The sequence below is a fragment of the Vitis riparia genome, chromosome 3 (genome assembly GCF_004353265.1).
Source record: "Vitis riparia cultivar Riparia Gloire de Montpellier isolate 1030 chromosome 3, EGFV_Vit.rip_1.0, whole genome shotgun sequence".
Lineage (NCBI taxonomy): Eukaryota > Viridiplantae > Streptophyta > Magnoliopsida > Vitales > Vitaceae > Vitis > Vitis riparia.
The window spans coordinates 451,185-472,257 of NC_048433.1; the positions used below are offsets into that span (position 1 = coordinate 451,185).

The 21,073-nt window shown below is 32.6% G+C and overlaps 2 protein-coding genes across 2 annotated transcripts; one reads left to right on the plus strand and one right to left on the minus strand.

The window, feature by feature from the left end:
* The first annotated feature begins 6,450 nt into the window (after positions 1–6,450).
* LOC117911143 (fructose-bisphosphate aldolase 1, chloroplastic-like) lies at positions 6,451–8,367 on the plus strand. The gene is made up of 6 exons (XM_034825354.1): positions 6,451–6,692; positions 6,782–7,051; positions 7,136–7,245; positions 7,339–7,429; positions 7,521–7,790; positions 7,894–8,367. The coding sequence occupies exons 1-6, from the start codon at positions 6,516–6,518 to the stop codon at positions 8,170–8,172; spliced, it is 1,197 nt and encodes a 398-aa protein (XP_034681245.1). The 5' UTR covers positions 6,451–6,515; the 3' UTR covers positions 8,173–8,367.
* Positions 8,368–8,721: 354 nt separating this feature from the next.
* On the minus strand, positions 8,722–12,796 carry LOC117911144 (B-box zinc finger protein 19-like). Its single transcript, XM_034825355.1, has 6 exons — positions 12,557–12,796; positions 11,224–11,320; positions 11,033–11,148; positions 10,691–10,933; positions 10,515–10,603; positions 8,722–9,133 (listed from the first exon to the last, which is right to left on the minus strand). The coding sequence occupies exons 1-5, from the start codon at positions 12,647–12,649 to the stop codon at positions 10,520–10,522; spliced, it is 633 nt and encodes a 210-aa protein (XP_034681246.1). The 5' UTR covers positions 12,650–12,796; the 3' UTR covers positions 8,722–9,133; positions 10,515–10,519.
* Positions 12,797–21,073: the final 8,277 nt, after the last annotated feature.

Sequence of the window (21,073 nt, forward strand, 5' to 3'; positions counted from 1 at the left end):
TTTGAATGAAATAAAATAAATATGAAAGAAAATAAAATATGGGAGAAATTGATTTTAAAAATTTGGGTTAAATATATTGAATTGTCTCATTTTAGCTTTTAAAGTGTTATTTACGACTCTCCACCCATTGGAGATCTGCAAAACATCGATAATTGAAATTTACGAAAATAATAAAATATAAGACAAATTGGTTTAAAAAATTTGGATTAAATATATTGGATTGCCTATTTTAGCCTGCCTATTCATTCTTGGACTTATTTATTTATTTATTTTCTAAAGAAGGCATAGAATTGAACAAAATGAGAAAAAGTAATGGAAAAATATAAATAGTTAAATTAGGGTACAAACACATGGATTTAGGATTTAAAAAAATGGAGGAGATTACAAAGTAATAAAATCACTAGTAAGATACAAAGCAAAAAGGTCGATGAAATCAAGGACATGTTTTGATTGGTGATATTTTTTCCTTGTAGTAAAAAAAAAATACATGTTATTTAGAAATTGGTTTTTAGAATAATTTTTTATTCTCAGAAAAAAAATATAGAAAAACACATTTCACAAAATAATTATTTTATGTTCTTAAAAATGGAAAATATAGGGTCTGTTTGGTTGCTATTTTTGAAAACTGTTCTGAAAAACAGTTTTTGGTGTTTTTAGAAAAAAAAATTGTGTTTGGGAACTGAATTTTGAAAAACAGTTTTTGTTCTCAAAAACAAAAAATATCATGTTTGGTTGAGTTGATAAAAAAGTTTTTTAGAACAAGTAAAACAAAAAATATGTTTGAAATATGTTTTTTTTCCAATTAATAAAATGTTTTTTCAAATAACTTTATATTATAAATTTATAAATATTTTTTAGATACAGTTAATTTAAATTAAAAAAATATTTCTTTTATTAATTTTAAAATAAAAATATATTTTATATATTTTTAAAATAAATCAAACATGATAAAATCATTTTTATTAACAATTTTTTTTCTTGATTTAATCTTTAATTGTATTAAAAATTATAGTATATTTTATTAAGAAGAGATAATTTTTTTAAAAAATAATTAATTTAATTTTTACAACTAATTTTCACATAATAAGCTTGTAAATAAAATAAATAGTACATGAAAAAAGTGCAAGGAAGGAGATGTTCACTTTCCAAGAGATCCCACGGTTGAAGATGGTGTTTTTTGCTTGGGTTGATCAATAGATTTTACCACCTAATATGCTTTGAAATTTGCACTTTATTTATGATTTTCTTTTTTTACCAACCATGTCCCTTCAAAATATCTCAACTCATTCCACTATTGAGAAAAGTGTTTACCCAATATTATTACCTTATTTACAAATGACTACCCTCACCCTTAGTCGTCTCTCATCTTCTTCAAAATTGAGAAAAAGTCACCTGCAAGACCGTCTCAAAGCCACTCCTTTTCTTTCTCTTCCATGTCCTTAAGCAAGTTTTTTTGTTTTTTTTTTTTTAACAAAACAACTCAAGAAAAATCAAAACTGAGAAATGGGGAAAATCATGAATTTTTTTTTGTATTTTCATTCTCGTTCCCCACTTTTCTCAGCATCCAAACAGGAAAATATAAACGGGAAAAATAAAAAAACTAACGACACATGTCCCTTCAAAATATCTCAGCCCATTCCACTATTGAGAAAAGTGTTTACCCAATATTATTACCTTATTTACAAATGATTACCCTCACCCTTAGTCGTCTCTCAACTTCTTCAAAAGTGAGAAAAAGTCACCTACAAGACCGTCTCAAAGTCACTCCTTTTCTTTCTCTTCCATGTCCTTAAACAAGTTTTTTTGTTTTTTTTTTTAACAAAACAACTCAAGAAAAATCAAAACTGAGAAATGGGAAAAATCATGAATTTTTTTTTTGTATTTTCATTCTCGTTCCCCACTTTTCTCAGTATCCAAACAGGAAAATATAAACGGGAAAAATAAAAAAACTAATTCAAAATATCTCAGCCCATTCCACTATTGAGAAAAGTGTTTACCCAATATTATTACCTTATTTACAAATGACTACCCTCAGCCTTAGTCATCTTTCATCTTCTTCAAAATTGAGAAAAAGTCACCTGCAAGACCATCTCAAAGCCACTCCTTTTCTTTCTCTTCCATGTCCTTAAGCAAGTTTTTTTGTTTTTTTTTTAACAAAACAACTCAAGAAAAATCAAAACTGAGAAATGGGAAAAATCATGAATTTTTTTTTTGTATTTTCATTCTCGTTCCTTACTTTTCTTAGTATCCAAACAGGAAAATATAAACGGGAAAAATAAAAAAACTAACGACACATGTCCCTTCAAAATATCTCAGCCCATTCCACTATTGAGAAAAGTGTTTACCCAATATTATTACCTTATTTACAAATGACTACCCTCACCCTTAGTCGTCTCTCATCTTCTTCAAAATTGAGAAAAAGTCACCTGCAAGACCGTCTCAAAGCCACTCCTTTTCTTTCTCTTCCATGTCCTTAAGCAAGTTTTTTTGTTTTTTTTTGTTTTTTTTTAACAAAACAACTCAAGAAAAATCAAAACTGAGAAATGGGAAAAATCATGAATTTTTTTTTTTTTTTGTATTTTCATTCTCGTTCCCCACTTTTCTCAGCATCCAAACAGGAAAATATAAACAGGAAAAATAAAAAAACTAACGACACATGTTCCTTCAAAATATCTCAGCACATTCCACTATTGAGAAAAGTGTTTACCCAATATTATTACCTTATTTACAAATGACTACCCTCACCCTTAGTCGTCTCTCATCTTCTTCAAAATTGAGAAAAAGTCACCTGCAAGACCGTCTCAAAGCCACTCATTTTCTTTCTCTTCCATGTCCTTAAGCAAGTTTTTTTGTTTTTTTTTTTAACAAAACAACTCAAGAAAAATCAAAACTGAGAAATGGGAAAAATCATGAATTTTTTTTTTTGTATTTTCATTCTCGTTCCCCACTTTTCTTAGTATCCAAACAGGAAAATATAAACGGGAAAAATAAAAAAACTAATTCAAAATATCTCAGCCCATTCCACTATTGAGAAAAGTGTTTACCCAATATTATTACCTTATTTACAAATGACTACCCTCACCCTTAGTCGTCTCTCATCTTCTTCAAAATTGAGAAAAAGTCACCTGCAAGACCGTCTCAAAGCCACTCCTTTTCTTTTTCTTCCATGTCCTTAAGCAAGTTTTTTTGTTTTTTTTTTTTTAACAAAACAACTCAAGAAAAATCAAAACTGAGAAATGGGAAAAGTCATGAATTTTTCTTTTGTATTTTCATTCTCGTTCCCCACTTTTTTCAGCATCCAAACAGGAAAATATAAACAGGAAAAATAAAAAAACTAACGACACATGTCCCTTCAAAATATCTCAGCCCATTCCACTATTGAGAAAAGTGTTTACCCAATATTATTACTTTATTTACAAATGACTACCCTCACCCTTAGTCGTCTCTCATCTTCTTCAAAATTGAGAAAAAGTCACCTGCAAGACCGTCTCAAAGCCACTCATTTTCTTTCTCTTCCATGTCCTTAAGCAAGTTTTTTTGTTTTTTTTTTTAACAAAACAACTCAAGAAAAATCAAAACTGAGAAATGGGAAAAATCATGAATTTTTTTTTTGTATTTTCATTCTCGTTCCCCACTTTTCTCAGCATCCAAACAGGAAAATATAAACAGGAAAAATAAAAAAACTAACGACACATGTTCCTTCAAAATATCTCAGCCCATTCCACTATTGAGAAAAGTGTTTACCCAATATTATTACCTTATTTACAAATGACTACCCTCACCCTTAGTCGTCTCTCATCTTCTTCAAAATTGAGAAAAAGTCACCTGCAAGACCGTCTCAAAGCCACTCATTTTCTTTCTCTTCCATGTCCTTAAGCAAGTTTTTTTGTTTTTTTTTTAACAAAACAACTCAAGAAAAATCAAAACTGAGAAATGGGAAAAATCATGAATTTTTTTTTTTGTATTTTCATTCTCGTTCCCCACTTTTCTTAGTATCCAAACAGGAAAATATAAACGGGAAAAATAAAAAAACTAATTCAAAATATCTCAGCCCATTCCACTATTGAGAAAAGTGTTTACCCAATATTATTACCTTATTTACAAATGACTACCCTCACCCTTAGTCGTCTCTCATCTTCTTCAAAATTGAGAAAAAGTCACCTGCAAGACCGTCTCAAAGCCACTCCTTTTCTTTTTCTTCCATGTCCTTAAGCAAGTTTTTTTGTTTTTTTTTTTTTTTAACAAAACAACTCAAGAAAAATCAAAACTGAGAAATGGGAAAAATCATGAATTTTTCTTTTGTATTTTCATTCTCGTTCCCCACTTTTCTCAGCATCCAAACAGGAAAATATAAACAGGAAAAATAAAAAAACTAACGACACATGTCCCTTCAAAATATCTCAGCCCATTCCACTATTGAGAAAAGTGTTTACCCAATATTATTACTTTATTTACAAATGACTACCCTCACCCTTAGTCGTCTCTCATCTTCTTCAAAATTGAGAAAAAGTCACCTGCAAGACCGTCTCAAAGCCACTCATTTTCTTTCTCTTCCATGTCCTTAAGCAAGTTTTTTTGTTTTTTTTTTTAACAAAACAACTCAAGAAAAATCAAAACTGAGAAATGGGAAAAATCATGAATTTTTTTTTTGTATTTTCATTCTCGTTCCCCACTTTTCTCAGCATCCAAACAGGAAAATATAAACAGGAAAAATAAAAAAACTAACGACACATGTCCCTTCAAAATATCTCAGCTCATTCCACTATTGAGAAAAGTGTTTACCCAATATTATTACCTTATTTACAAATGACTACCCTCACCCTTAGTCGTCTCTCATCTTCTTCAAAATTGAGAAAAAGTCACCTGCAAGACCGTCTCAAAGCCACTCCTTTTCTTTCTCTTCCATGTCCTTAAGCAAGTTTTTTTTGTTTTTTTTTAACAAAACAACTCAAGAAAAATCAAAACTGAGAAATGGGAAAAATCATGAATTTTTTTTTTTTTTTTTTTCATTCTCGTTCCCCACTTTTCTCAACATCCAAACAGGAAAATATAAACGGGAAAAATAAAAAAAACTAACAACACATGATTAAAAAAAAAAACACGAAGAGCAGATGTTCTCTTTATGACTTTTTTTTGTTCTGTAAACAATAAAAAAAAGGCAAAACACTATTTTTTTTGTTCTCTAAAAAGTACCATTTTGAGAACACGAAAAACAAGAAAAATAAAAACAACTTTCTCAACCAAATTAGTTTTTAGTATTTTTTGTTTTCAAGAACAGAAAAAAGTTCTTGAAAACACCAACCAAACAGGCCATAATGTTTTCAAATAATATCTTTTAGTTATTTTTATCTGTTTTTTTATTGATTTTTTTTTTTAAATAATTACATAAATACGAAAATGATTAAAAATAAAACACTGGATATAAAATTTAATTTTAAAATATATTTAAAAATATTAAAAATGGGGTGTTGAAAGAAAATTTTTTAAATGTTGTTATCCAAGACTGTTAGGCTCTTGGAGACCAGCAAGAAAGGGCTAAGCAGACCCAAAAGTTGTTGGGTTATTCAAACTGGCTATTCACTTATTCATCCTTTCACTTTAGATCCCGGAAGCCTGATTAACGGTGGGTCAATGGGCTTCGAATGTTAAAGTAGCGTTTAGATTCGGGCCTCATTCGAGGTTGGCCCAATGCTGCAGTAAACATCAAGGCCCGAGGTTGCACCTTTGGAATCATATTTTCTGGGGCTTAGGCTTGGGCTTCGGTTTCCCGTTGATCTTGGAAGGAACTCAAAAACTCGTCCCCTAGGATTTTGGTCATTTTGTGGGTATTAATCTCTCAGCCATATTGAAGCCAGTCTTGTAGTCATTTCTAGAAGGGAGTACCACGTATGAACCATGACCACACATCCTGGTCTTTCTGGGCCTGTCAATTCCGCTCCACTTGATGTGGGCTTTGCGAAGGGCCCACCCAGTTTACGTGGCACAAAAAATCCCCTATCAATCACATGGAATTCGCTGACCTGGCGAGCCATCAACCGTCCATACAACAATCACAATCTCATCAAAATCTTGGGGCTGAAACCATGGTCATTAATCAAAGAAACACAAGACAAAAAGGAGAGAAAACTCAGCCTCATATTTACTTTCAAGTGGAATCTCCCATAAACCTACCCTCGCTTGGACTCATTTGGACCCCAATGCAGTGAGTGTGACACATCTGTCTAGTAATCAAAGAAGAAAAAAATCATGGTTTTTTTCACTAAATTTATTTTAAGGTGGGAAAAAATCGCCTGATTTCGCCCACGAGCGAGACCCACCACATCAGCAAATTATCGTCCAAATGGCAAGCTGCTACTAGAGGATGCATCATAGCCTCAAATGAGACATCTTTTGATAGTAGCCTATATGGGCTGCATGTTTATATAAATTGTGTGTGTGGTAAAGAGAGGCAGAGAGCTTGTGTGAGGAGATAAGATTTATAGAGCTTGGCCGAGCTGCTCTCTTCAGTAGACACAATGGCATCAGCAGCTCCATCTCTCCTCAAGTCATCACCAGTCCTAGACAAGTCTGATTGGGTGAAGGGCCAGACTCTTCGCCAGAGCTCTGTGTCCGTCATCCGGTGCCTCCCAACAGCCCCATCAGGGCTCACAATCCGGGCTGGTTCCTATGCAGATGAGCTTGTCAAGACTGCGGTGTGCACTTGAATACCAGTAACCAAAGTTTTTGTATGTGTCCATGAGATAAATGTACTAAAAATGTGTGACATGTTTTTGGATTGCAGAAAACAATTGCATCACCCGGACGGGGAATTCTCGCCATGGATGAGTCCAACGCCACCTGTGGGAAGCGTCTGGCATCGATTGGGCTAGAGAACACTGAGGCCAACAGGCAGGCATACAGAACTCTCCTAGTGACAGTCCCAGGGCTAGGCAACCACATCTCTGGAGCCATTCTCTTTGAGGAGACTCTCTACCAATCCACCACTGATGGGAAGAAGATGGTTGATGTGCTTGTTGAGCAGAAAATAGTCCCTGGTATTAAAGTTGACAAGGTAAGCTTGATTTATACTATGGTTTTTGAAGTGTATATGTGGGGGAATAGTACTAATTTATGGATTTGATGATGAGAACAACAGGGTCTTGTGCCCCTGGTTGGCTCCAATGATGAGTCCTGGTGCCAAGGTCTTGATGGCCTTGCCTCCCGCTCTGCTGCTTACTACCAGCAGGGTGCTCGTTTCGCCAAATGGTATGATTCCTAACTCAGGTTTTTCTAGCGGATGGTGTCTCTGGTTTTCAGCTAAGCTGGCTTGTTAACTTGTATTCTTTTTTATGGGGTTAGGCGTACTGTTGTGAGCATTCCCAATGGCCCATCTGCCCTGGCACTGAAGGAAGCAGCTTGGGGACTTGCTCGCTATGCTGCCATTTCTCAGGTAAGGAAACCACTCAAAAAGGCTAATTACTAGTTACTCCAACTTTGGATGTGTGACTAAGTGAGAACATTTTGGTATTTTGGCGATTCAGGACAACGGGCTGGTGCCAATTGTTGAGCCAGAGATCTTGCTCGATGGAGAGCATGGAATTGAGAGGACTTTTGAGGTGGCTCAGAAGGTGTGGGCTGAGGTTTTCTTCTACCTAGCTGAGAACAATGTGATGTTTGAGGGTATCCTTCTCAAGCCTAGCATGGTCACTCCTGGAGCAGAATGCAAGGACAGGGCGACCCCAGAACAGGTCGCAGACTACACCCTCAAGCTCCTCAAAAGGAGAATTCCTCCTGCAGTTCCAGGGATCATGGTTAGTGCCAGAAAACATCCTCCATTTTCAGCATTTTTTTTTTCCGGGTTCTGAGACAGCATGTCATGCACTAATATACTTCTTTCTTGTTCCTGTGGAGCAGTTCTTGTCTGGTGGGCAATCTGAAGTTGAAGCCACCCTGAACCTGAACGCAATGAACCAAGGTCCCAACCCATGGCACGTGTCATTCTCGTATGCCAGGGCCCTCCAGAACACTTGCCTAAAGACATGGGGAGGAAGGCCTGAGAGCGTGAAGGAGGCTCAAGAGGCTTTGCTGATCCGTGCCAAGGCCAACTCTCTTGCTCAGCTCGGGAAGTACACTGGCGAAGGAGAGTCAGAGGAGGCAAAGAAGGGAATGTTCGTCAAGGGCTACGTCTACTAAGCTGCTGCACTTGCAAAAAAAATCAGATTGAAAGGAAGACAATGGAGTGCTGAATATGCATTTCTCTCTCGATGTGTTAAAGCCTATAGCCATGGAGACTATTTTTGGTTCATTACATGTACTTTTTAGCCACCTAATAAACTTCCTGCAGATGAGATCAGTCATTATTAACCAATGCATCTTAAGCTTCAATTATAATCGCCTGAAATCACCACAAATGCATAATGTTTACTCCGATGTTGTCCTACAGATAAGAAAATGGTCAAACAATCCGTAAATCTATTTGCTAGAACTTCAATTCATGAGAAGTCTCATGAACAATGAATATTTACATGACTGGAGACAGAGTTTGTTAAAAGCACATTTCCTAGGCATGGAGTTTCTACATCATCAAGCAAAACTAAAACGGGGGGATCATACTTTGATTCATAAACCCAAGCTCAAACAGTGGGATTAAGCTCACAGGCTCTCATCTCATGCTAAAAGACAATGAAAAGCCCGGATTCAGAACCATATTTTTAGTAAGAAACATTATAGAAGCACAGGTGGTTGACAAGTAAGCTGCAAAACAGGGATCAACTGCATTTGTGGACAGTTCTTTTATTCCCTTATAAATTCATAGTTACTTACAAACATTAGACTGGGAGATTATCTTGATATATAGCAACATTTTTGCTTGGCATGAAAGTTCCTTTTTCCAATCATTTTCCTCACCTGCGCAACAATTGGTAACAGAATTTGCAGAGGGTTCTAGAACCACAGTAGCGTCACCATTAACAATTCGGTTTTTTCCTAAGGCAAATATTTCTTTTGGCAGGGGTAAGAACTCTCCTTGTCTAACCAGCTTTGCTCCAAGAAGTAGAAGAGAAAAAACCTAGCCCATATAAATATGGAAGAAATGACTAAAGAGATTTGTCCTTGAACCAGTCAACAGGCTGTGTGAAAGATACGCGTCCGACATCTGCAGCCACAAAACGAAGCACAATGATCAGCCCCAGATAATGTAGGCTTACCACAAAATTTTGATGGACAAGAATTTCTTAGAAAAGTACATGCTAATCTCATTATAAAGCAACTTACATTGAGTTATCTGGAAAATTGCAAAGGAAAACCATGCTGACTTATACAGAAAAAAAACAGCTAATCAACCTTAGCTCCTCATTTCTCTTGTGATTCTAGACTGATTGCAACTAGAGCCTTTAAAACCAGCTAATTGAGGAAAATTAATCTATGGGTCAAGTTATTTTGTAGTAAAGGCAGTTCAGCTTTTAGGTATCTCGTGCCGTGTCATTACAAACTTCAAAAACTTTGACTCTCAATTTCCATAGCATCAGAGGAAGAAGGACCAATTCCTCAGTATTCACATGCAGATATACTAGCTTAAGCACTTTAAAGCCAATATCAGCAAAGCAAAATATAATTTCAAATTACATGTATTCAAAGAAGCACCTATAGGTCTGCATTTTAAGAATGATAGAATGCACAGAAACATGAAGGTATAACCTAACAGTTTGTCCATAGTTTTCTCCATCCACTGTGAACTCAACTTGTGAGTCCCTAATTTTTTACACATTAAAAAAATTCAGTTTTCATAGGCTAACAACCTAATGATATAGTCATAACTATCTATTCCATTGCTGGAAGGTAAATCTAGAGAATCATCAGAAAAAAAAAATGTCAAGTGGATGCTACCAATCATCTGATCATGGAAAACTTCACACAGATGGGAGATTCCAACAATGGATTCTAAAGGCATGGATACATCACAGGTGAGCAACAAAGTAAAACATTTTCCTTCCCAGGTTTGGGCATCCTGCCTAGAGCAAACATGACATAAAACTTCTAACAAGGAAACCAGCTATTAATAAATCCTTCCATGGTCAAATATGGCACCAATACAGAGATGGATTTGATTCTAGTAGGAGGCATCAAAAAGAACAGAGACAGGCCAAACGAATGGGGCAAGAGGCCAAAGACAGATGAGAAAAGACAAGACTGCTGAGGATTTAACAGTGAATACGATTCTAGATGTAAACAAATGTTGAAAAATTATTCAGATAGCCAACCCCAAGTTGTTGGAGTTGAGGCTTTGTTGAGTTGAGTGGTAACTAGCTCATTATTAGCTTCAAACAATCCCTCCTTTCCATGAAAAATAACTTATTTATGCCATGTGACACAAATTTTACCTGCAACATATTTTATGGATGCTCACAACCATTAGTATGGATCGTTATTAGTAAAAAATATCCCTGAAACTACTAACCATAATGTCAACTTCATAAAACAAGAGATGGAGAAAATAAGAGATGTGAGCTAGCAGCAACTTGATAGAGATTATTTACCTTGCTTACTTTTCAGGCTCTCTTTTGAAGGATCCAACAGGAACTACACTTTCAGATTCATGATTAGTGCCACTATGTACATCCATACTCTGTTCCACCAGCATAAAAGCAGGTCAGTGTTTAAATGCAAAGAAATAGAATACTAGAGACCAACCTAGACACTGAAAAATGAATACCTGGTTATTTGAAGTTTGCCCATGTACTCTTTGGGGCCGAGCATTCAGATCAATCAATTTATTGTCCATCTTGCCATCACCATGAGTGTTATTCTCTAACATTGGAACAGAAGAGGCCATCTGATTTGGCTGGGTCTCTCTCAATGTCATCATAGGTGGCCAATTCTGCTCCCTTCTTGCTTCACCAGGCTCACCAGATTGTAACCTTAGTTCCTCAAGACGGCCAGGCTTATCCCCTGGAAACTACAGAACACCAAGGGGAGAGGGAGTGAATTTGGGTAGGCCTTCTGCATAAGATATAAAAGAAGCTGACCCAATACCCTCTCAAACAGAATCACAAACCTCAACTCTCTGCCTTAATAGCAGATATCTTCCATGGGTTCTTTTACCTCCAACATGTACAATCATATCACATTGCAGGCAAAGAGAAGTTCCATCGACTTCACAATAAAAGAAAGCTACAGACATGTGAAAGAATCTCAGTGCAAAAATTTAAGCAAAATATCGATAAAAATAAATAAAAAACAGCATACCAGGTGCATTTTCACATATATCACATCGAGGAACATCACTTGGGTCAGCCAGCCCAACTCTTACATGCCGACTAGCAAGTTTGTTACACATATGGACCTGTCACTCCAATCCACAAAAACCATATAACTCTACCATAAAAGTTCTATTGGCAAGCAATTCCAGGGGAAAAATTAGAAGCATACACCTTGAGAGGAAAAAACAGTGAAACAAACCTTTTTTAGACATTATCACATACTTCTTGTCAGCATAAATACCAATATTCCTTAAAAAAAATTATTTTGCATATGATTTAATAAAGGAAAAGCCACAAAGATGATGTTCTTCCATGCCACTCTAGTTTGCTAATTTTATCAATATTTTAAGAGCTTTTACAAATTGAATTTTTTTTTCTTTCCTTGATAGGTAAGAGGGATATATAAAAGCGAAAAGTCGGGACAAAGCAAACCAAATGCACTGAGATATACATGGCATGTCCCAAAGAAGGCACATAAAAGAAAACCAAAACAAAATAACTCTCGAGAAAAACACCTGCTAAGGGACAAAAACAACACAGAACAGGGAAGGCGGGATCAAACCAAACCAAACCAAAAAGAGAAAACCCGGTCACCCGAATAGGGACTCGTACATTACGTCTCATTGAAAAGCTAATTGAGAGAATTTAATTCAAGAAAATAACGTGTCTGTTTAGGAATTATTCTTGAAAACAGAAAAACGTTTATTAGAAATGTCTTTTTAGAGAATTTGTTTTGAGAACGGGTTTGTTTTTTTCAAACAAATTTGAGGTATTTCAAGTTTTTTTTAGAAATATTATGGGCAATAATTGAAAAGACGGAAAATATTTTGAAATTTTTTGCATTATAAAACTGTTTTTCATATTTGACCATCCAAGCACAATTTTGATTCTGAAAACAAGTGAGAATTGTTTTCGAAACCATTGCCAAACAACTCCATTTCTAGTTCAAATCAAGATCAACTGACCATAGTCTTACATCAAATTTCCGCACCAAAGCAGGTCAAACCGAAAATTTCAATCTTATTATTAAATTCATGAATCTCACTTCCTGAACTTCAAGAACTATACACTAAAAAATCCAGACTTGAAATCGACTCAACTGAGCAGCAACACAGATAAATCAGAAACAAACGCATTGACGAGACTAAATCAAAGTCATGTCATATGATTCGATCGTGAATAATCCACAAATCACTTGAAAAACACGGATTTTCATCAACTTCAGAGCAAAAACAGATAACAAAGAATCAAAGTGACTGACTGGAAATCGTCAAACGGAAGAAGAATCAAACACAAGTCATTAGGATTGAGAAAAGAACCTTTTCGTCGCAGGCACGGCAGAGGGCGGCCTCGTCTGCGGCGCAGAACAGGATAGCTGCTGCGCTCTCGCAAGCATCACAAAGAGTTCGCATAGTCCCTACTCTCCACACACTCTCTCTTTTTCTCTCAGCTTCTCAGCTTCCTCCGCTTCGAGGCCATCTCCGCCGTCCCATTTACAGACTTTGACTGATCACAGCAGAGAGAAAAATAGTGGAGATCGGGGCAATGCTTTTTAAAATGGAGGAAGAGAAGGTGAGTAGCGAAGGAGCCAATGGGCTCGATGCTGAGGATCACTCGCTGGTATGGGGTGGATTTGTGTATTCGCTTCCAATAGTCGACACGTGGCCATAGAAGGACTTTTTGGTAAATTAATATTGCGTTATGTCTGTTAAATTTTCTTCGGCCCTTTCCGCTGCTGCTGGTGGCGGGTGGCTGCCTGCCGTTGGTCGCTTTTTCCGCGCTTTTCGCATCGATTCTCTTCAATTTTCCTGTGAAAATTTACAGATCCACGCGCGTTTCTAGTGCGTGCATGACACAGATTCCTTCATACCGCAAAACGTGGCGAAGATACCGATGTTTTTTTTTTTGCCTTTTAATATATAATAATAATAATGCCACGTTCCATTTAGATTTCTTGAAGCAGATTATTCACCATGACATGGTATATATATATTTTATATTTTTCTTCGTTCTTATAATCTTATTCAAAAATAAAAATTATAATAAAGTTTGAAAACATTAAAAAATAAAAAATCCCTATTTTTAATTTATTAAAAAATAAATTCAAAATTTTAAAATATAAGCAATAAGCTAAGAGTTGATATAAGAGTGGTTTTAATTAAAACGTTTTTAATTTGTACTATTTTCATTAGAAATATCTTAAAAGAAGATTACTTGGTATTTAAAAAAATATTTACGATAATATTTTTTTTTAAATATGTTGTATAATAAAAACAATTAATTTTTTAAAGAGGCATGCAGACAAGCAAAAAGGGGTTTTAAAGAAAAATAAAAAATTAAAGATAATCATACTTGATTGAATGATTAGTTGATGTGGAAAAAAAAGATGATTTATGGTTGAGTTTGTTTATATAGACATTACTTTTTCTCATCCACTCCCACCTCAATATCTTTGGATAAGATTTGGTATCTAAACCTATAAAAAAAAATGGAGGGTTGTGTGCAAAAGGAAAACCATTCTCACTTTTGAAGCTTTTGGGGAATGAAATAGAAGCAAAGCGATGGGGTCCATGCCATTCTCACACTATACAACCCCTAAAGAAACAAGACCCCAAGAAAAAAGTCTAAGGATTTTGGTATCACCACTTTATTTATAGCCACAAGCTTCAGATATGAAGTGGAATGAAAGCTCCTCCTAAGCCATTCTCACCCACCACTTTAGCTTCTCTTGCCCCACCCTATTATTTAGCTACATTGGGTTTTTATTTATTTATTTATTTATTATTTATTTTTATATATATAAATCAATTGTTTTGTACATTGTGGTTAGTGAGTGTAATGATAAAAATGGCAATTTGCTCTATGATTTTGGATTCTATGCAGCATGAGGCCACACATGTCATCTCAATTGAAGTCCACTGTGTTGTCACAATAGAGCATGCCATATTTTCAAAGCATTTCCATGTGTTTTCTAATCTTAACAATTGAAGGTGTAAGCTCTTGATTAGGAAGAAGAAGAGTTGGAAGACTTGTTTAGAAAAAATTTCTAGGGCTACAAATTAGTGGGGTTGGATCCATATTATATGGTTTGGGCCACAAAAATTTGGAAGTGAGTACCTTATAGATGGAACTAGTAACCCTAAAGTCCCACGATGGGATGTTTCCAAAGTATGTCCAAAATCAGTATTGTCTACCATGGTCCCTTGAGGGACTTTTCTCAATAGTACGGTAATTTAAAAAAGTTATTCTTAAATTATTATAGTAGAAGAAGTTATTACAAATATATGGTAGTTTTTGCCACCTAGGAGAGAGGGTGAATGGATAAATTTTTTTTAAAACCAAAATCGTCTTTTCAAATTTCAAAAGAATCTTTTCAAAAGACGATTTTAAAAAAATTTCAAAAGGGAAATCGTCTCTTCAAGAGACGATTTCCCATTAAAAATTTTAATTTTTTTTTTTAAAAAAAATCCTAAATTAAAAAAAAATAAAATCCCCAAGACGATTTCCCATTAAAAATTTTAATATTTCTCAAGGGGAACTTGTCTCTTGAAGAGACGAGTTCCCTTGAGGAATTTTTTTTATAATTTGAGAATTTTTTCTTTAAAAAAATATTTTCTTTTTCATGGAACTCATCTCTTGAAGAGACGAGTTCCCTTGAGGAATTTTATTTTTAAATTTGGGAATTTTTTTTTCATGGGGACTCATTTCTTGAAGAGACGAGTTCCCTTGAGGAATATTTTTTTTTTTTTTTTTTTTATAATTGAGGAATTCTTTTTTTAAAAAAAATATTTTTTTTTCATGGGAACTCGTCTCTTCAAGAGATGAATAGACGAGTTCCCTTGAGGATTTTTTTTTATTATTATTTTTTATAATTTGAGAATTTTTTTTAAAAAAAATATTTTTTTTTTCATGGAACTTGTCTATTGAAGAGACGAATTCCCTTAAAGAATTTTAATTTTTTTTTTTTTATAATTGGGGAATTCTTTTTTTAAAAAAAATATTTTTTGAAGAGACGAGTTCCCTTGAGGATTTTTTTTTAATTTTAATTTGGGAATTTTTTTAAAAATATATATATTTTTTTTCATGGGAACTCATCTCTTGAAGAGACGAGTTCCCTTGAGGAATTTTTTTTTTTTTTTTTTTTTTTTTTTATAATTTGGGAATTTTTTGCTATATATATATATATATATATATATTTATAATTTAGGAATTTTTTTTTCATGGGAACTCGTCTCTTAAAGGGACGAGTTTCCTTGAGAATTTTTTTTTTTTTTTAATTTGGGAATTTTTTAAAAATATATATATTTTTTTTCCATGCGAACTCGTTTCTTGAAGAGATGAGTTCCCTAGAGGAAATTTTTTTTTTTAATTGGGGAAAATTTTTTTTAAAAGAAATATTTTTTTTTTCATGGGAACTCGTCTCTTCAAGAGACGAGTTCCCTTGAGGAATTTTTTTTTTTTTTTTTAATTTGGGAATTTAAAAAAAATATATATATCTTTTTTCATGGGAAGTTGTTTCTTCAATAGACGAGTTGTCTTGAGGAATTTTTTTTTTTAATTTTTAATTTGAGAATTTTTTTTTAATTTTTTCATGGGAACTCGTCTCTTCCGAGTTCCCTTGAGGAATTTTTTTTTTTTTTTGAAATTTTTTTAAATTTTCTTTTTTTCATGGTAACTCGTCTTTTTTTTTTTTTTTTGGAATTTTTTTTAAAAAAATATTTTTTTTCATGGTAACTCAGTCTTTTTTTTTTTTTTTTTTTTTTTTTTATAATTTGGGAATTTTTATAAAAAAAATTTATTTATTTTCATGGGAACTCGTCTTTTGAAGAGACGAGTTCCCTTGAGGAATTTTTTTTTTTTTTTTTTTTTTTTATAATTGAGAATTTTTTTTAAAAAAAATATTTTCTTTTTCATGGAACTCGTCTCTTAAAGAAATGAGTTCCCTTGAGGAATTATTTTTTTTTATTGGGGAAATTTTTTTTTAAAAGAAATATTTTTTTTTTCATGGGAACTCGTCTCTTGAAGAGACGAGTTCCCTTGAGGATTTTTTTTTTTTAATTTTTTTATAATTGGGGAATTTTTTTATTAAAAAAAAAATATTTTTTTTCATGGGAACTCATCTCTTCAGGAATATTTTTTTTTTTAATTTGGGAATTTCTAAAAAAAATATTTTTTTTTTCATGGGAACTGTCTCTTGAATATTTTTTTTATTTTTATAATTTGGGAATTTTTTTTTCATGGGACGAGTTCCCTTGAGGAAATTTTTCTTTTTAATTTGGGAATTTTTTAAAAATATATATATTTTTTTCATGGGAACTCGTCTATTGAAGAGACGAGTTCCCTTGAGGAATTTTTTTTTTTTTTAGAATTTAAAAAATATATTTTTTTTTCATGGTAACTCAGTTACCTCTCTCCTCTTTCCTAGGTGGCAAAAACTACCATATATTTGTAATAACTTCTTCTACTACAATAATTTAAGAATAATTTTTTTAAATTACCGTACTATTGAGAAAAGTTGAGGGTACACTACAAATGTGGAACAACAATGATGAAAAAATGACACATTGTCAATGATTTTGAAAGTGTCACTAAAAGTTTTGAACTGATAATAAATGCTCGGGCATATTATTCAAGCATGAAGAGTCCTATTCACATGCGCCTGCTTTGGAGGAGAGACCCAAGATCCACTGGGTCATATCCAAATATTTGGCCCAAGCAATTACGTAGGTTGGACTAGATTGGGCTTAGGTCAGCCCACACACATGGGCTGATCTCCCTCTGCAGGCAGCCCAATTTCTTTTAGGTCTAATCAATTTTTCTATTGGCTTACAAGTTGGGCTCACTTCATTCATGATCCCTTTTTTTCTTAACAATCACTCAAAATATGCTATAAAAAATCTTAAGACTTGTTTGAGGACGATCTCGAGAACCATTCTCAAAAAATAATTTTTAAGAGTTCGGTAGATAGTGATTCTAAAACATATTTTTAGTTTAAAAAATATTTTTGAAAAAATATTATGTGTTTGATAAAATTTAGGAAATATTTTTAAAAATTCAAAAAAATCACTTAAATCCTATTTAATAATGATGGTAAGAAGCGTTTTTAATATTTTTAATATTTGAAAATTCTTATTGTTCAAGTATTAAAAATACTATAAACGTTTTTTAAAAATCACTATCAAATTCACTCTTATAGTATTTTATTGATAAACAATTCATAGATGATTGTACTAAAAACATTTTATAAAAAAACATTTATACTAAAAACACTTTGAGTAGAAACACTCTTGAAAATTGTTTGATAATGATTTTAAAAAGTGTTTTTAACTTTTTTTAATATTTAAAAATTTTTATAATTTAAGTGTTAAAAAATATTATAACCTTTTTTTATAATCATTATCAAATGCACTCTTAAATACACTCTAAGTACCTGTTAAAAATAGTTCCTGATTGTTTTTTAAGAAAAACATTTTTGTGTAAATACTCAAATATGAAAAAGATTTTCTTTTACTTTTTTATATTTTTAGTTATTGCTCAGACGCATTATTTGAGTTATAAAACAATTTTATGATTTTTCAAAACTAAATAAAATGTCAAAATTTCATTGAGACCCATTTGAATTTAAAATTTTGAAAAGAGGTAGAAAAAAAGAGAGGAAAATTATAAAAATAAATTAAAAATTAAAAATAAATTAAAACTCAATAAAAAATTATATGTTATTTATTTTATTCTAAATAATTTGACATTATAATCTATTCTCATGAGTATTTTCCTTTATATTCCTAGTAGAATTGATGAGATAATTCAATCAACATCGCAATAATTTAATTAGGGCTTTAATGATCAAACTTAGTGATTAAAGTGTAGGAATGATATTTCATTATGAAAGATAATTATTATTTGTGGGAGGTGTGTGGAAAATATGTTGATCCCCACAACATTGTTAGAATCATGGGTTGGTCCAAAGCTACTCATTCTCATGGAGTTCCCTTTAAGCAATCAATATTCTAAAATGTTAGAGATGTCTCTTTTTGATTCCTCACTTTCATCATTTTATTCAAAATGAGGCCATTTTCTTTGTGGGAAGATTGAAAAAAAACCAAGTTTATATTTCATTGGAAATGAAAAACTTTTTTGATGAAATATTAATTCATTTATAATAAGAGACATAATTGAGAATAACCACTCATCGTCAAAATCAAAGACCAACCACTAGACTGCCCATATCCTAGTTGGTTTATTCATCTCTGGTTCAGTTGATTGTTTCTTTCTTTATCACTTTTTGCATTATTCGTTCCTTGGTAGCCCCGCCTAGCCAAACGGAACCTTGTTTTTTTGTTCTTTTAATTTTCTTTCTAGCCAAACAATACCTCAAGCATTTTTTGTTTCCCCCCGTTAGACTTGTGCGTAGCTGTTATTATTTGATTGTATAATACTAATAATGTGATTTATGATAGAGCTATAAAAAAAAATGCAATAAATGTGATAGGAATAATTAGTTATTTCTTTTTTTTAAAAAAAGCAAGTGCCTTCTTTAGAATATTTTGCTATCCTTTTAAATAATCTTTTAGATTATATTGGATTTCTATTTAATATATATATTAAAAAATACAAAAAAATAAAAAATGATGAGATATAATATTAAAAAAAAACTTTTTATATTTGTTAGATAAAGGCAAGATTGCACGTAGAGTGGATTCAACCAACCTAACCAAATCGTATATGGGGTTGAATATATAACGACCTGCATTCAACCATGTAAATATTATCAATTTTTGACTTAAATGAGCTTTCATAATTTTAAAAGTTACCTGTAAGATTAAAAATGACTCATACTTATATAGTGATATGAATTTTCTTTCCTGTCTGATGTGAAATATTACAAACACCTCTTCATTCAAACAAATCTCCATATCAAGGTTGATGGTTGATTCCAATGCCATTTATAATGACTTGCGTAAATATTGTTTGTTCTAAGCCCAAAAATACTCTCACGACTTTAAAACATGTTTATATGGTTAAAAGTAGTTTTTACTATTGTAAAATAAGGACAAATACAATGCAAATCAAAGTAGTAAAAATGAAATATATCTTACTTTGATAATAATATATGGTAGGGAATAAAAAATAAGATAAGAGAGTTTAGAAAGTTGAGAGAATGAAAATCAGAGAGAATGAGATAAAGTAATAAATTTATTTCTTGCTTAGGGATACATATTACAAGGGATGAAAAGCCCTGCTTTCTAAATGACTTCCATTAATATTTTCATTAATGAATATTAATGGAACTCATAAATAATATTAATGGTTTCCATTAATGAGTATTAATGGAAGTCATAAATAATACTTAATTAATATTTATTATAATTAATGTGGTGGAATTCATTACTTCGGTTATAACATATACATATATAACTTTAAAATTTTTTTCTCATGTCCTATATCAGATATTACAAACATACTATCTTCATTGTATCTCATAAAATTATGAAGTCAAATAGACAAACACCTCCTACGGAGCAAACAAACCTCCATATCTCACATTGAATATGAGAGAAATTTTTTGACACTATATAAGCAGGAATCCCTCTTTAACTATATAGATGTGTGTTTATGGTCGTGAAAGCCTCTTTGGGTCTAAAACATATAGTATCTACACGATTGGGTATAAGTTGTTATAAATGGTATCAAAGTCGATCCCTGACCCCGGTGTGAGGTTTTGTTTGAGCACCAGAAGGGGTGTTTGTCTTTTTGACCCTACAATCCCGCGAGACACAATAAGGACAATGTATTTGTGATGTCCCACATTGGATGAAGAATAAAGTTTATAATGCTATATATGTATAGATTCCTCTTAACTATATAAATGAGTTTTAAAATTGTGAGGATCTCGTTTTCAAATTATACATTCTCTTAAAAATAAGAAAAATTTAAGAGCAATATATTTTTCAATAATTTATTATTTTTTGTATAAGAACATCTAAAAAATTATAATTTTTTATGACCTTTTTTTTTTTCTTGTAATTTCCTTTTTTATATTCACTCGTACAAACTCCCTAAAAACCCAGCATAGCCTTACTTTTTATTTTATTGGAAAGGTTAAAAATCAAAATACTTTTATTAAAAATAAATATATTTTTATATTTTCAAAAAAAAAAAAGTTTACCATTCTCCTTTTTCTCTTTCTTATATATTATATGTATGGTAAGAAAATACAGAAACCACACAATGTGATCATTTATTGAATTTACACCCCCATACTTCCATTAATTGCTACCTTCTATTGTGGACATCAACCCTTGGTGGTCCAGGAACCTTAACTCCAATTTAAATTAAATTTTCATATTATTTATTTATTATTATTAAAAAAATAATTTCTTTGGGCCTGGGCTGGGCCCATCTAATTACGAGTACGGAACCCACAAACGTGTCCCTTTGATTCCAACAGCAAACTTTCCCTCTATACGACTTCTATAGCCTTATAATACAATGCCAACATGGAGAAATTTCATTAGACCGTCTGCATAATGATATTGTACTTTTTGGGAGTTACTATTCCAAAGTACACGAAAGCAGCAATTCATGGTTTTTTCTTGTACTCGAGTGCACAGGAACATAATTACCCGGTGGGCCTCGTCCTGGCCCATAAGTCGTTGGCGGTTATTCCAACCGACAAGCCGGCACGGGCACTCATCAGCCATCACGACCCTTTCACCCTTTTCACCATTTCGCTGAGTTGACCCGTGATCCGCGAAATCAACAGGGTCATTTATGTAATTTCACTAAATGATATTTATATTAGTTTTGTCTTTTCAACTTTTTTTTTGGACTATAGT

Coding starts and splice junctions, on each gene's coding strand:
- LOC117911144 (XM_034825355.1), bottom strand. CDS start 12,649: ATGCGAACTCTTTGTGATGCTTGCGAGAGCGCAGCAGCTATCCTGTTC. Junction 11,321..12,556: donor GCCGTGCCTGCGACGAAAAG/GTTCTTTTCTCA, acceptor TTGGAGTGACAG/GTCCATATGTGTAACAAACT. Junction 10,934..11,032: donor TATTAAGGCAGAGAGTTGAG/GTTTGTGATTCT, acceptor GGTGTTCTGTAG/TTTCCAGGGGATAAGCCTGG.
- LOC117911143 (XM_034825354.1), top strand. CDS start 6,516: ATGGCATCAGCAGCTCCATCTCTCCTCAAGTCATCACCAGTCCTAGAC. Junction 7,246..7,338: donor GGTGCTCGTTTCGCCAAATG/GTATGATTCCTA, acceptor TTATGGGGTTAG/GCGTACTGTTGTGAGCATTC. Junction 7,430..7,520: donor GCTATGCTGCCATTTCTCAG/GTAAGGAAACCA, acceptor TTGGCGATTCAG/GACAACGGGCTGGTGCCAAT.